The 16,852-nt window shown below is 46.8% G+C and overlaps 1 protein-coding gene across 1 annotated transcript in view; it reads right to left on the minus strand.

The window, feature by feature from the left end:
- The window catches only part of MAGI1 (membrane associated guanylate kinase, WW and PDZ domain containing 1), an 809,094-nt gene that overhangs the window by 50,658 nt on the left and 741,584 nt on the right, over positions 1 to 16,852 (minus strand). The window contains exon 14 of the mRNA XM_063940923.1: positions 7,557 to 7,776. Coding sequence (XP_063796993.1) covers positions 7,557 to 7,776 — 220 coding nt within the window. The remainder of the gene's footprint in view (positions 1 to 7,556; positions 7,777 to 16,852) is intronic.

The following is a 16,852-nucleotide window of genomic DNA, read 5'->3' on the forward strand; positions in this document are numbered from 1 at the left end:
AACAATGTCTGAATGAAAACCCTGCATCACTTAAGTCATCTTGGCACCCAGTGGAGAATTACCGGAAAACTGTTTCTGATCCTTAGCAGATTCTCACCACTATTGATTATGTGGAGGTCTCCGCAAGTCAATACCATTAAGTGAGTCAAGCAGAGAAAGTAATATCAGGAACTTTCTTGAAAAAAAAAAAATCAATATAATTAAGGGGAAGGATACTACTTGTGGTTAGGTGATAGGCTTGTTGTACAGGAGGCCTGATGGATGCCAGATTGAAACATTGGAAAATCCTCATATTGTGCAATAGGGTCTGCTTAAATAAAATATCTACTAATAACAATCACAAAAAATAATAATCCAAAAATAAAGAAATAAATACACACACACACACACACACACACACACACACACACACACACACACACACACACACACACACACACACACACACACACAATAGACTAATAATTTTCTATGCACCCCCACTTCCTGGTTAGTAATCCCATTGACAGCCATTGTGGTCAGCCTCTTTCTAGCCTAAAATGTCCGATTATATAGAATAATAGTATATACAGTAGTCTGCTACACCATACTGTACTTCCTCCAAAATTGAGACAAGCTAAATCAATTCAAAGAAGCCACGCCTAATCTGATGAAGCGCTCCCTGATACGCCCAATAAACAACTCTTCTGAGGTCCATGAATCGGGACTGTCCCGCCAACATACTTGCACAACAAATGTTAATATGACGTCCTGTTAAATTATGGAAGTGTAACATATGAATCAATGAATGTTAGTATATTCTTTATGTAAGAGTACCTTTCAAATATAAAAATTTTGGTGGCACAGTCCCAATATGAGTGTTCTGTCCCACCATCTTGACCTTCAGTGTCCTTGTTTCGGCATTGAGAACACTGGAAGGTTATGATCCGTTCACCACTGTTCTGCACATTTGGGCAGAGGTGAACAGCTGATATGCACACAATGAGTGGGAGTTTTTAGGGGAGGCAAGGTGTGGCCCAGCGCCTCAGATGCATGGCTACGCCCCCTGTCAACGTCTATGATGCAAACTTGTTAGGTATATGACAGACAACTAGTGTTTTTGGTGAAGTTAACTGTTGACTATGCCGCAGCAACATAAATTTAAAGCAACTGGACTATATTTTGTTTAATATAAAGGATACCAGCCGCTAGGGACCCATCACTTCCCATTATATAAATCTATCTATCCTCACACCATTACTCTGCTCAGGTCACATGCAGCCCTGTCCTTACTAGCACATCACTAATCTCCTGTTCTGCTCTGTCATGCTGTGGATCCAGCTCTGCCCCCACCTTAATTACAGAACAATCCTCCAAAATCATAGGGGTTATGCATTACTCATCTGCTGATATTCTCTGCACTGTTGGGGGACTCTGTTCCTTCCACTATATAACTCTCAATCTGAAGCTTTGTGCTACCTCCAATCTCCTCCCACTACTAATATAACCACATGCCTCCCACAAGATCAACACACTTATACTAAGCCACTGTGAATGCTCCTTTGATCCAACTGGCTGCTAGATATTCCATACCCCGTTTCCCTATATTCAGACTGGCAATAGTTAGCTTCACAGTGGAAAAATGAAACATGACATCCCGTAAACATGAAGCTAATACCCCTTTCACATCGGAGCTTTAACCCGGTAAATTGCCGATTTTTAAGCCTTCCACAACGGTTCTAGCTGCGATGTGAAAGGGCCACCTTGAATTTACCGTTTTCAAAATACCGGTATTTTGAAACGGTTAAAAAGCAGGGTCCTACCCGGTTCAGACCCGTTTTATTGTGCAGTGTAAAAGGCTCAGAAACGGTATTTCCAAACCACAGAAGGTGATAGGCTGTCTCCATGCGTGATGTCACCAGGCAGAAGCAGGAAATAAACTGGAGGAAACACATGAGAGTGAAGAAGCGTTTTATTATACAGAATACAGTTTAAAATGGCAAATTGGAGTGATGAGGAGGTTAGGGAGCTGCTTAGGATCAGAGGGGATGAAGAAATATGTAGACAAATCACTGGGACAGTGAAGGATGCAGTAATATACAAAAACATGGTAAAGATGCTTGAAGCTGCTGGGTTCCATCGTACGACTAGCCAAATTATTAATAATTAATAATAATTATTAATAATGTGTGGGTCAGAAAAGTCCATTTACAATGACAACCACTGTTTTCTATGGGTGAAACGGGTTCAGTGTGAAAGGTACCAAAACGGTAATGAAATGGTAATATACTGGTTACAACATGCGATGTGAAGGGGGTTAAACTGCTCAGACCCGTTTTAAGAAACGTTTTAAAAGCAGGGTTTGCGATGTGAAAGCAGCATAAACTACGTGTTAATAAAATAATGGTATTTATCTGGTCATTATATTAATTACACTGCGTGGTTCATAGCACTCAAAAAATAGAGGGGAGGACTTGAAAATTAATATAAACCCTAATCTGGTTTTAATTAAACAATATGGGTAAAGTATTCAATCAGAATTACAGCAGCAGTACAATATAGGAAAATGCTATACAGAAACGATAGACTAAGAAAAACAAACATTTTCACTTGGCATCTGCAGGTCAATAATACAGTTAATGGAGTTTTCCTTGTTCTTTTGCCTAATTAGATGGCGATTTACCTTAATCAAGATAAAATACCATTAAAACCTAAAGAAATCATCAATAGCTATTCAATGGGCTTTATGTATGTATAAATGTTTCTCAGCCGCTCTAGTACAAAACTTATTTCACTTCTCTAATGTGAAACCACTACAACATCGACAGCTGACCAGTATTCAGGATTAAAGATGTGACCGGAATGGGTATCTGCCAGTGCCAGTAAATGGCATAAGCGTTTGTGGTGTTTGTGCAATTATGAGTTGGCATGACTCTCCCAGCCACATTGCAGGTATTCAACTAGAATAACGGAGGCCTGAAGTAAGCCTGACAACCTTTAAACTCCAAGGTAAGGACATTTTTACACTGTAGACCCCATTTTGTGGTGGAAATGTGGTGACAGCTTGACTGTCCTACAGCTGTAGGGAGGTGGAGCTTGTACGATAGGCAGTGGCGCTGGCAGCATGAAACCTACCATCACCTCCCCCCCACCACGTGACAGCAGCAGTGCTCAGCTGGAAAAGGGGATGGAGCTACACAGGGCTGAGAGAGCGGAGCTACACAGGGCCAGGCTGCTAGAGGAGGATGAGCTGCTGCAGCTTTTAGATAAGTAGAGGGAGAGAGTGAGAAAGCATTGTGTGTATAAGCGTGCCGCTTATACACACAATGCTTTCTCACTCTCTCCCTCTACTTATCTAAAAGCTGCAGCAGCTCATCCTCCTCTAGCAGCACTACTGGGGGTATTATGTGTATAAGCGGTACCACTACTGGGGGCATTTTGTGTATAAGCGGCACCACTACTGGGGGCATTATGTATAAGTGGAGCGACTACTGGGGGAATTATGCATTGTGTGTAATGGGCACTACTTCTGGGGGCATTATGTGTATAAGCTGCACTACTACTGGGGGCATTATGTGTATAAGCGGCACTACTACATGCGGTGTAATGTGAATAAGATTGTGCTACTGTGTGGCATAATTTTAAATGGGGGTACTATTGTGTGGCCATGCCCATTCCATGTGAGACCACACAACTTTTTTACACGTGCGGTCTCTTTGTAAAGTATTGGAGGACGCAAATTTATAGTTTGCAGGGGAGCGCTGAACACCCTAGCACCGGCCCTGGGTGGATAGCTGTTTCCTGAATTCCCCTCACTCGATCCCCTTTATGTTGTTTGCAATTTTGTCAGCTTCATGAGTAGTTTGCGTGTAAGAATGGCTGCCTGTTAGCCATTTCGCAGTACTGGTGAGATGCGCTCCCTTGGAATACACTGTGTTAGCTGATTTTACCCAATTGTGGTCAGAAGCTCCACTCAGCCAGGTGGGCCTTGCACAGAGGTGGATTGGCCATAGGGTCCACCGGGAATATTCCCTGGCAGCCAATGTGCATGTGGGGTCTGTTCTGTTTGTTGACATGTAAGGAGTGATGCTGCTGCCATGGTTACACGGTACACCTCTGGTGCTGCCTATGTGTGGCCACTTCTACAAATATTTCCAGGGTCACTTTCAGTTCCCAATCCACCCCTGTCCGACTTTAAAAGAAAGTGCAATGGAATATGCTAGCTCTACGTAAATGTTAATAAATAATAAGAATATATAGATGTTACAGGTAAGAATTATAAAACATTTTGGTGTCATTGGGCCTTTCAAACAGCAATGGACATTTGAAACAAATTGTAATACCAAAAGCTATATTATATATTTAATATTTTTTCCCTGTGGAGGCCAATTTGTTTTATTGTTTTCTGTGGGGGCTAATGTGTGTGTTTTTTCCTGTTAGGGCCAATGTGTTTTATTTTCTTCTTGTGCAATGTTTTTCATCTGCGCTTGCATCTGAGTTGCACCTGGCACGCATGCACCGCGATGGTGTTCATACAAAGTTGCAGTACAGAGCCAGACGCACGCACCAAGAAGTGTATTAGAAATGTGTTGCCCATTTCTGTGTGGCTAATCAGACGCAGATGTAACATAGTGTGGGCGTGTTGCTGAAAGTGGTTGCATATAGAGACACTGAATTGCTCACACTGGAGGCAATAGATTGTAAGCTTGCCAGTAGGGCCTTCCTACCTCTATGGGGGATATCCTATTAACCCCAGTAAACCATCGGGTGCAAAAAACATGTTTTTCATGATTTTCCCTGATGTTTCACCGATTTATTTTTACAGACTATCCAGATTGATCGCCTGTAAAAAAATTCCCTTTCTCCCGAAAACACACAGGTTCAGTGAAACCTGTGTGTTTTTGGTAGAAACAGACCTGTTTTCGCAAGAAAACAGGGCTGTTTCTGGGGATTTCGTTTCGCTTGCCTGAGGCAGGCGAAACCAAATCCCTGATGACTGGTAAAACCCGCACGTCCTCGTCCTCCTGCTGATGACGAGGATGCTGTGTGGCCGCTGACTGGGGGAAGCCACCAGGTGACTGCTGCTGCTGGGGATCTGTGTGCGGCTGCGGTGTCCTGATGACGCAGGTGCTGTGTGGCCACTGGCTGGGGGAAGCCGCCTGAGTGACTGCTGCTGGGGGTCTGCGTGCGGCGCCGTGACTGTGTGTCTCACGGGCAGTCGGCGGTGGCGCGCTGCACCGGGAGCTGTCAGGAGCCGGCACCTGGTGCAGTGTCAGGTAATCCCCGATAAGCCACTGCTCGTGCTGGTTTATCGGGGGTAATAGGATAGCCCCCAGCGGGACAATTAGCCCCGGGGCTAATTGGATATGCCCCTATGTCTGTCTGTTATTACCCAGTTTGTTTATCACTGTTGTTTCTAATTGTAAAGTGCAACGGAATATACTGCGCTATATAAGAAGCTGTAAATAAATAATAAATACTCAGACGGACGATCTGCACCTAGCACAGGGCTGGTGGAAGTTTCAATGGTGTGACCGATGGTGGCGTCTACAGACACACAAAGCACGATTGCAGCATTTGTAGCCACTGACAATGGGCGTCTCAGTCTTTGCATATTTGAATGCACGGATGTACATTAGGGAACGACATTGTATCGTCATTGGCATAAAGTCACAAACGCAACTGCAGCAAAAGATGCAAAGGAAGGCTGCAACTGTGCCCTACTCAGCATTAGACCCTATGAGGAGTAATCCTGCCCCCTCAACAGACCACACCCCCACAACTGACCCCGCCCCCATTAGGGATGCTTTATAAATTTCCCGGGCTTGCATGTATTATTGGTATGGAAGTCAGACACCTCAGCAATTAGTAAATGCAGACAATGTACAAACTTGCTTAAGTCACGTGGTTTAGCTGATCAGCTGGCCGTTCTTCTTCAGCCACCATACTATTTTATTTCAATAATAAAGATTTACAAATGTTATATGCCTCATTTACAGTGTTACGATCTTGTGGTTATGGATCAGGCATTTGTGACGGGAGCTGTAATCAGATGTTAGGGCGCTTATTTTCCTAACAGCAACACAATATGATGAATTAAAAGCCTAGTCCAACAAAAAATGCAATGTTCCGCAGACTTTTTCCCGACCTAACTGTTTCCCGGTAATGGAAATAGAATAAAACCAATCAAGCTCTGGCATACAAGGCTGCTAGTTGGGCATATTATTGATTCAAGTCACTGATTTGCAGATGGAAGGCTCATGGGATTAGCATGCCGTGAGTAACTTCTATGCGATTTCTGTAGCACACAGAACTGTTCCGAGGTTTCCAAAAAAGCGAGAACCGTACAGTTTTCTGTTTACTTCACCTAGGTTTTTATTTTTTTTATTTATTTTAAGGGGATGTTAATTGTACTGTAAATTTATTCTGTTCATGAAGACAATTTTTCAGAAGAAACTATATTATGCCTTTTTCACACCCCAATTTTACTACACTGCTGACATGGTTTAATTAGTGGGAGCGTGATATGCAGGCTGAGGAATACTGAGAAGTATAGAATATATACGACTCTCCACATTCATTCCAGCCAGTATATTTTACATGCCAGTACTGAAATTTAGTTCCAGTCCATCCTCAAAATAATTTAATAACAGCTGGAAGCCACAGGTTACTTCCCGCACTAGATTTAAGAGGTAATATATTCCAGCAGTGGAAAGAGGAATATTATACTGCAGGTCAGACGCACAGTACCGTGCATTTGCCAAATACCAGAACATGCCAATCAATTCCGTACACATAGTAGCCTAAATTTGTTTCAGGCTGTAAAACCTGACAAAATACAGTTCGTGGTCAATTTGCTCCCTAGCTAGAAAAACATAGGAGGCTGGTAACGGTTATGTCAAGGTTACAAACATGCAGATCTCTGAAGACATTACTCAAAGAAATGTGCATCAATCTGAATGACGTTCTGGGACTTCTGTGCCTTGCCCACCAAGGGGGAAAATATCTGCTCCATTACATCCAGGCAGTTGTATGACCGAAGCAGTGTATGAAGGGTTATTACGGTATAAAGTAATAATATACTAAGATATAAAATAATACTGTAAAGCTGTAGAACAGGCTTGGGGCTCATGCGCACTAGTTACAAGTGTGTCTTATCTACGTTTGTAGTAAGCGGCTTCCAATGCACGACAGATGCTGCTAGAAAGTGCGTTATTAAAGGGAAGAATTAAATTTAATGCGATTGGTCACAATGCAGCACCCACCGGCATCGCCAGTTTTCCCTCACACCCCATACAGGTGCAACGGAAAATCTGCAATGTCGGCACTACCGTGTATGGTTGATATGTGCAAACAGGTAAGCATCGCCGCGATAACAATGGACACATCTCAAGAACATCGTGCATCCTGCACAGAGATAGATGATCTAAAACACCACTAACTTCCAGCATCCCCTCTTGGGGAGCCACCCGATGCCAACCTCTTCTGTAGAACAAGGGTCTACAAATGCAACCAATCAGCTGTTAGCACCAGCATAGAGCGCATAACCAAATGTTAGCTAACAATGGGGTACTCACGTCTGCTTTCATACATGCTCCTGGACTGGGCCCAGATTTTAAATGGATCAGGCTTTTTCTGTCCTGAGCCGTCAACTTGGTCCACAGATGGTGCCTCGCTGGTTGGATAGTCAGGGACAATAGGGGCGCTGCGGAGGGGTGAGGCGGTGTGCCCGCTGTGATGACTGGATACACTATGCTGTGAACTGTTTTGGCTGTCTCTCCTTTCAAGTTGTGGTTGCTGATGGAAAAGAAGTGAAAACAGGAATTATTGCCCTTGAAAGAATATTTTCAGTAAATTACCAATTTCTGTAAGAGCGTTGTAGAACTCTACCCAGTTAAAGAGATATTATATGAGCACTGTCTATCAGACCCATCTGGTATCAACAAAGGTAAGGTCAACTTCCGCATCCTAGGTTGTAGGTCAATCCAATCTAGTCTGTTGGAGTATGCAATCGGTTCCATTAGTTTGTCAGAATAATTGGGTTGTAAAAATTGAATTACAGGAGGAATATCAGAAGTTGGACCTCATCCTAAAACTTTAGCTACTTCAAGTCTGGTGTTCATTGGATGACACGTCTTATGGGCACCCTGCTCTGCAGACTCCTGCCCACTCTCACCGCCAATCCGCAGTGAGGACTGGCTGGGCAGAAGTCTGGAGGGTCCCAACATCAGTGATTTCACACTTTGGGTGGATTGATTCTTTTACTCCATCTCCCAACCTTCTTGGCCAAGTAAATGCTTTCCAAGTAATGTACAGTATATATACCAGTCATAACTGCCATCAAAGTTTACAGGTGGGTAGGGCACACGGACCCACAAAAAATTAGATCCATTAAAGATGAATGCATTATAGCCGAAACCTAGAATATTAGTCATAAAGAGGGTGTATCACTGTTGGAATGGGGTAGAAGAGCCAGTGACGAAATTGCGACTTGGCCCCCTCAAGGCCCGATCTTGCCCCAGACTCACTGATTTTTGTATGCAGTCCTATGGATCTGTAAACAGAAATCTGCAAGAACGGTGGTCACGCAAGTGTGGCATATATTCGCACTTACTCGAGTTGCAAGGGAACTTGCAGATAATAGGACTCACCCTACATTTGAATTGAGTAAGATTATTATTATACTGTATATGCACACATCCATATCAGGGACTTGCAGTCAGGGGAGGCAGTGCCTCCCCTGTCATTAATGATTACAATAATATAAAGAACATACTTATGACACATATTCTGTGTCCTAAGTATATGCTTTATATTATTGTATCAGTTCTACATTTGAAAACAGGTTAAATTTTTTTTTAGCGGCACTAGGATCGGTGCCTCCTGTGTATAATGGCAAAGAGCCGGAAGCGGGTGGTGGGCAGGGGGCGCGACCAAGGACAGGGCTGTAAAAGTCCATTAAAAAAAACAAGATAAGCGGCACCAGTGTGAGTGCCGCAGTGACAGGGGCGTGCTTTCAGCCCATATGAAAGCACGCCCCTGTTACTGATGGAAATATGATTGGGCACTAGAAGTTGAGCTCACCCGCTGGCCGCTTCCGTTCCTCCGGTCAGACCCTCTGCAGCTCTGCAGAAGAGAGCCTGGCGGCCTCTGCTCCCTTGGCCTCTCCTGACTAGCGGTTGCGTTGAGCGACGGGCGCTGGTGAATTCACCCCTGCTCAGCACCGCTAATCACCCGCTCACCGCCGCTCAGCAAGCTTCCCTTACCGCTGATGCCGCTCATCCCCCCCTTCCCCGGCTCACCGATGGTCCGGCACATCACCCTTCCCCCCCGCTCACCGATGGTCCCGCACATCACCATCCCCTGCTCACCGCTGGGCGCCGCTCACCCTCCCCCACCCCCGGCTCACCGATGGTCCCGAACATCGCTCCCCCCCCAACCCTGCTCACCGCTGGGTGCCGCTCATCAAGACCCCGCTGCTCACCGCTGGGTGCAGCTCACCTCTCACCACCCCCAGGCACACCTCTCATCACCCATGGCTCACAGGCAGACACCCCCCCCCGCTCATCAACCACAGCTCACCTCCCATCACCCCCAGGAACCCCCCCCATCCACAGCTCACAGGCAGCCCCCGCTCATCACCCACAGCCCCCAGGCACCCCCCCCCCCCGCTCATCACCCACAGCTCACCTCTCATATAACCCCCAGGCACCCCCCCCCCCCCCCCGCTCATCACCCGCAGCTCACCTCTCATATAACCCCCAGGCACCCCCCCCCCCCCGCTCATCACCCACAGCTCAACTCTCATCACCCCCAGGCACCCCCCCCCCCCCTGCTCATCACCCACAGCTCACCTCCCATATAACCCCCAGGCACCCCCCCCCCTCGCTCATCACCCACAGCTCACCTCTCATCAACCCCAGGCACCCCCCCCCCCCCCCGCGCGCGCTCGTCACCCTCAGCTCACCTCTCATCACCCCCAGGCACCCCACCTGCTCATCACCCACAGCTCACCTCTCATCACCCCCCCCCCAGGCAGGCACCCCCCCTTCCCCTGCTCATTACCCACAGCTCACCAATCATCACCCCCAGCTCCCCCCTTCCCCGCCGATCAACAAAGCTGCTCACTGCTTATCACCCCCCCCTCATCACCCCCAGTTCAGCGCAGCTCCCTGCTCATATTCCCCCCCCCCCCCCCCCACTGCCGCCCGACGTTCACCTGACAGCTAAGCTGAGCTGTCAGCTGGAGGGAGCACAGGGGAAGCTGTAATGCTGGGCCCGGGGCTTCACTGACACTATCCTGTGCTCACCCCCCGCTGGCGGCTCATTGAATGTCGGCTGGGGGAAGCTGCAGTGCTGTGCCTGGGGCTCTGCTGAGAGTGCTGCGCTCACCCCCGCTGGCGACTCATGTGATGTCTGTATACACCACATGAGCTGCCAGCGGGGGTGAGCGCAGCATAGTCATTCACCAGATGAGCCACAAGCAGGGGTGAGCGGGTGACTACAAGGACCTGTATATGGCCCGGTTGCCCCATGGGTGCTCATCATTTTCCGTGGGTGCACGCTATTTTGCCTACTCTCCCCTCAGCTCCATCCCTCCCCCCAAGCGGCTCTTCCGTAGTATAACGTGTATAAGCGTCTCTTCTGTGGTGTATCGTGTATAAGCGGCTCTTCTGTGGTGTAACGTGTATAAGCGTCTCTTCTGTGGTGTAACGTGTATAAGCGTCTCTTCTGTGGTGTGACTTGTATAAGCGTCTCTTCTGTGGTGTAACGTGTATAAGCAGCTCTTCTGTGGTGTATCGTGTATAAGCAGCTCTTCTGTGGTGTATCGTGTACAAGTGGCTCTTCTGTGGTGTAACGTGTATAAGCGGCTCTTCTGTGGTGTATCGTGTATAAGCGGCTCTTCTGTGGTGTATCGTGTATAAGCGTCTCTTCTGTGGTGTATCGTGTATAAGCGTCTCTTCTGTGGTGTATCGTGTATAAGCGGCTCTTCTGTGGTGTATCGTGTATAAGCGTCTCTTCTGTGGTGTATCGTGTATAAGCGGCTCTTCTGTGGTGTATCGTGTATAAGCGGCTCTTCTGTGGTGCATCGTGTATAAGCGTCTCTTCTGTGGTGTATCGTGTATAAGCGGCTCTTCTGTGGTGTATCGTGTATAAGCGGCTCTTCTGTGGTGTATCGTGTATAAGCGTCTCTTCTGTGGTGTATCGTGTATAAGCGGCTCTTCTGTGGTGTATCGTGTACAAGCGGCTCTTCTGTGGTGTATCGTGTATAAGCGTCTCTTCTGTGGTGTATCGTGTATAAGCGGCTCTTCTGTGGTGTATCGTGTATAAGCGTCTCTTCTGTGGTGTATCGTGTATAAGCGGCTCTTCTGTGGTGTATCGTGTATAAGCGTCTCTTTTGTGGTGTATAGTGTATAAGCGTCTCTTCTGTGGTGTATCGTGTATAAGCGTCTCTTCTGTGGTGTATCGTGTATAAGCGTCTCTTCTGTGGTGTATCGTGTATAAGCGTCTCTTCTGTGGTGTATCGTGTATAAGCGTCTCTTCTGTGGTGTATCGTGTATAAGCGTCTCTTCTGTGGTGTATCGTGTATAAGCGGCTCTTCTGTGGTGTATCGTGTACAAGCGGCTCTTCTGTGGTGTAACGTGTATAAGCGGCTCTTCTGTGGTGTATCGTGTATAAGCAGCTCTTCTGTGGTGTATCGTGTATAAGCGGCTCTTCTGTGGTGTATCGTGTATAAGCGGCTCTTCTGTGGTGTATCGTGTATAAGCGGCTCTTCTGTGGTGTATCGTGTATAAGCGTCTCTTCTGTGGTGTATCGTGTATAAGCGTCTCTTCTGTGGTGTATCGTGTATAAGCGTCTCTTCTGTGGTGTATCGTGTATAAGCGTCTCTTCTGTGGTGTATCGTGTATAAGCAGCTATTCTGTGGTGTATCGTGTATAAGCGTCTCTTCTGTGGTGTATCGTGTATAAGCGTCTCTTCTGTGGTGTATCGTGTATAAGTGTCTCTTCTGTGGTGTATCGTGTATAAGCAGCTCTTCTGTGGTGTATCGTGTATAAGCAGCTCTTCTGTGGTGTATCGTGTATAAGCGGCTCTTCTGTGGTGTATCGTGTATAAGCGTCTCTTCTGTGGTGTATCGTGTATAAGCGGCTCTTCTGTGGTGTATCGTGTATAAGCGGCTCTTCTGTGGTGTATCGTGTATAAGCGTCTCTTCTGTGGTGTATCGTGTATAAGCGTCTCTTCTGTGGTGTATCGTGTATAAGCGTCTCTTCTGTGGTGTATCGTGTATAAGCGTCTCTTCTGTGGTGTATCGTGTATAAGCGTCTCTTCTGTGGTGTATCGTGTATAAGCGTCTCTTCTGTGGTGTATCGTGTATAAGCGGCTCTTCTGTGATGTATCGTGTATAAGCGTCTCTTCTGTGGTGTATCGTGTATAAGCGTCTCTTCTGTGGTGTATCGTGTATAAGCGGCTCTTCTGTGGTGTATCGTGTATAAGCGTCTCTTCTGTGGTGTATCGTGTATAAGCGGCTCTTCTGTGGTGTATCGTGTACAAGTGGCTCTTCTGTGGTGTAACGTGTATAAGCGGCTCTTCTGTGGTGTATCGTGTATAAGCAGCTCTTCTGTGGTGTATCGTGTATAAGCGTCTCTTCTGTGGTGTATCGTGTATAAGCGGCTCTTCTGTGGTGTATCGTGAATAAGCGGCTCTTCTGTGGTGTATCGTGTATAAGCGTCTCTTCTGTGGTGTATCGTGTATAAGCGGCTCTTCTGTGGTGTATCGTGTATAAGCGTCTCTTCTGTGGTGTATCGTGTATAAGCAGCTCTTCTGTGGTGTATCGTGTATAAGCAGCTCTTCTGTGGTGTATCGTGTATAAGTGTCTCTTCTGTGGTGTATCGTGTATAAGCGTCTCTTCTGTGGTGTATCGTGTATAAGTGTCTCTTCTGTGGTGTATCGTGTATAAGCGTCTCTTCTGTGGTGTAACGTGTATAAGCGTCTCTTCTGTGGTGTATCGTGTATAAGCGGCTCTTCTGTGGTGTATCGTGTACAAGCGGCTCTTCTGTGGTGTATCGTGTATAAGCGTCTCTTCTGTGGTGTATCGTGTATAAGCGGCTCTTCTGTGGTGTATCGTGTACAAGTGGCTCTTCTGTGGTGTAACGTGTATAAGCGTCTCTTCTGTGGTGTATCGTGTATAAGCGGCTCTTCTGTGGTGTATCGTGTATAAGCGTCTCTTCTGTGGTGTATCGTGTATAAGCAGCTCTTCTGTGGTGTATCGTGTATAAGCGTCTCTTCTGTGGTGTATCGTGTATAAGCGTCTCTTCTGTGGTGTATCGTGTATAAGCGTCTCTTCTGTGGTGTATCGTGTATAAGCAGCTCTTCTGTGGTGTATCGTGTATAAGCAGCTCTTCTGTGGTGTATCGTGTATAAGCGTCTCTTCTGTGGTGTATCGTGTATAAGCGTCTCTTCTGTGGTGTATCGTGTATAAGCAGCTCTTCTGTGGTGTATCGTGTATAAGTGTCTCTTCTGTGGTGTATCGTGTATAAGCGGCTCTTCTGTGGTGTATCGTGTATAAGCGTCTCTTCTGTGGTGTATCGTGTATAAGCAGCTCTTCTGTGGTGTATCGTGTATAAGTGTCTCTTCTGTGGTGTATCGTTTATAAGCGTCTCTTCTGTGGTGTATCGTGTATAAGTGTCTCTTCTGTGGTGTATCGTGTATAAGTGTCTCTTCTGTGGTGTATCGTGTATAAGCGTCTCTTCTGTGGTGTATCGTGTATAAGCGTCTCTTCTGTGGTGTATCGTGTATAAGCGTCTCTTCTGTGGTGTATCGTGTATAAGCGGCTCTTCTGTGGTGTATCGTGTACAAGTGGCTCTTCTGTGGTGTAACGTGTATAAGCGGCTCTTCTGTGGTGTAACGTGTATAAGCGTCTCTTCTGTGGTGTATCGTGTATAAGTGTCTCTTCTGTGGTGTATCGTGTATAAGTGTTTCTTCTGTGGTGTAACGTGTATTAGCGTTTCTTCTGTGGTGTATCGTGTATAAGCGTCTCTTCTGTGGTGTAACGTGTATAAGCGTCTCTTCTGTGGTGTAACGTGTATAAGCATCTCTTCTGTGGTGTGACTTGTATAAGCAGCTCTTCTGTGGTGTAACGTGTATAAGCGTTTCTCCTGTGGTGTATCGTGTATAAGCAGCTCTTCTGTGGTGTACCGCTCCTGATAGGCTGCCGGTCCGCAGCAGATTTGAAATAGTAGCGCCGCAGTCATAGGAGCCGCAGTGCCGCCAACCACAGCCTCCTCCTCACTACACCTCCGCCACCCTCAGTCCTTCTCTGCACCTCTGCCTCCTCCGCACCATGCCGACCACAGCCTCCTCATCCACTGCACCGCAGACAACAGCATCCTCAGCACCGCCGCTGCTAAAGAGGTAATCTTACCCTGCTGCCTTTCTCTCTCCCTAGTCCCTACTGTATGCCCTTGCTGTCCCTCTCTCTCACTCTCCCAGTCCTTCTGTCACTTTCCCTGTCGCTCTCTGTCACTCTCCCTGTCCCTATGTCCCTGCTGTCACTTTCCCTGTCCCTCTCCATGTCACTCCCCCTTTCCCTATGTCCCTGCTGTCACTTTCCATGTCCCTCTCTCTGTCACTCTCTCTGTCCCTATGTCCCTGCTGTCAGTTTCCCTGTCCCTCTCTCTGTCACTCTTCCTGTCCCTGCTGTCACTTTCCCTGTCCCTATGTCTATGCTGTCACTTTCCCTGTCCCTGCTGTCACTTTCCCTGTCCCTCTTTCACTCTTCCTGTCCCTATGTCCCTGCTGTCACTCTCCCTGTCGCTCTCTGTCATTCTCCCTGTCCCTATGTCCCTGCTGTCACTTTCCCTGTCCCTCTTTCACTCTCCCTGTCCCTGCTGTCACTCTCCCTGAATTTTTTCTCATTTCATGTGGCATAATGTGAATTTCGACTCATTTTGTGTGCTATAATGTGAATTTCGGCTTATACCGTGTGCTATAATGTGAAATTCGGCTCATACCGTGTGCTATAATGTGAATTTTGGCTCATTCTGTGTGCTATAATGTGAATTTCGGCTCATTCTGTGTGCTATAATGTGAATTTTGGCTCATTCTGTGTGCTATAATGTGAATTTCGGCTCATTCTGTGTGCTATAATGTGAATTTCCGCATATACTGTGGGGTATAATGTGAAATGGGCACCAGTACTAGACAGTATAAGGGGTCCTACTATTGTGGTGTATAAGGAGTATAATAAGAATTTACTTACCGATAATTCTATTTCTCGGAGTCCGTAGTGGATGCTGGGGTTCCTGAAAGGACCATGGGAATAGCGGCTCCGCAGGAGACAGGGCACAAAAAGTAAAGCTTTAGGATCAGGTGGTGTGCACTGGCTGCTCCCCCTATGACCCTCCTCCAAGCCAGTTAGGTACTGTGCCCGGACGAGCGTACACAATAAGGGAGGAATTTTGAATCCCGGGTAAGACTCATACCAGCCACACCAATCACACCGTACAACTTGTGATCTAAACCCAGTTAACAGTATGATAACAGCGGAGCCTCTGAAAAGATGGCTCACAACAATAATAACCCGATTTTTGTAACTATGTACAAGTATTGCAGATAATCCGCACTTGGGATGGGCGCCCAGCATCCACTACGGACTCCGAGAAATAGAATTATCGGTAAGTAAATTCTTATTTTCTCTATCGTCCTAGTGGATGCTGGGGTTCCTGAAAGGACCATGGGGATTATACCAAAGCTCCCAAACGGGCGGGAGAGTGCGGATGACTCTGCAGCACCGAATGAGAGAACTCCAGGTCCTCTTTTGCCAGGATATCAAATTTGTAGAATTTTACAAACGTGTTCTCCCCTGACCACGTAGCTGCTCGGCAGAGTTGTAATGCCGAGACCTCTCGGGCAGCCGCCCAAGATGAGCCCACCTTCCTTGTGGAATGGGCCTTAACCGATTTAGACTGTGGCAGGCCTGCCTCAGAATGTGCAAGTTGAATTGTGTTACAAATCCAACGAGCAATCGACTGCTTAGAAGCAGGCGCACCCAACTTGTTGGGTGCATACAGTATAAACAGCGAGTCAGATTTTCTGACTCCAGCTGTCCTGGAATATATTTTCAGGGCCCTGACAACTTCTAGCAACTTGGAGTCCTCCAAGTCCCTAGTAGGTGCAAGGCACCACAATAAGCTGGTTCAGGTGAAACACTGACACCACCTTAGGGAGAGAACTGGGGACGAGTCCGCAGCTCTGCCCTGTCCGAATGGACAAACAGATATGGGCTTTTTTGAGAAAAAACCACCAATTTGACACTCGCCTGGTCCAGGCCAGGGCCAAGAGCATGGTCACTTTTTATGTGAGATGCTGCAAATCCACATATTTGACTGGTTTTAAACCAATGTGATTTGAGAAATCCCAGAACTACGTTGAGATCCCACAGTGCCACTGGAGGCACAAAAAAGGGGTTTGTATATGCAATACTCCCTTGACAAACTTCTGGACTTCAGGAACTGAAGCCAATTCTTTCTGGAAGAAAATTTACAGGGCCGAATTTGAACCTTAATGGACCCCAATTTGAGGCCCATAGACACTCCTGTTTGCAGGAAATGCAGGAAACGACCGAGTTGAAATTTCTTTGTGGGGCCTTCCTGGCCTCACACCACGCAACAAATTTTCGCCACACGTGGTGATAATGTTGTGCGGTCACCTCCTTTCTGGCTTTGACCAGGGTAGGAATGACCTCTTCCGGAATGCCTTTTTTCCCTTAGGATCCGGCTTTCCATCGCCATGCCGACAAACGCAGCTGCGGTAAGTCTTGGAACAGACATGGTACTTGCTGAAGCAAGTCCCTTCTTAGCGGCAGAGGCCATAAGAC

The sequence above is a fragment of the Pseudophryne corroboree genome, chromosome 9, assembly GCF_028390025.1.
Source record: "Pseudophryne corroboree isolate aPseCor3 chromosome 9, aPseCor3.hap2, whole genome shotgun sequence".
Taxonomy (NCBI): Eukaryota; Metazoa; Chordata; class Amphibia; order Anura; family Myobatrachidae; genus Pseudophryne; species Pseudophryne corroboree.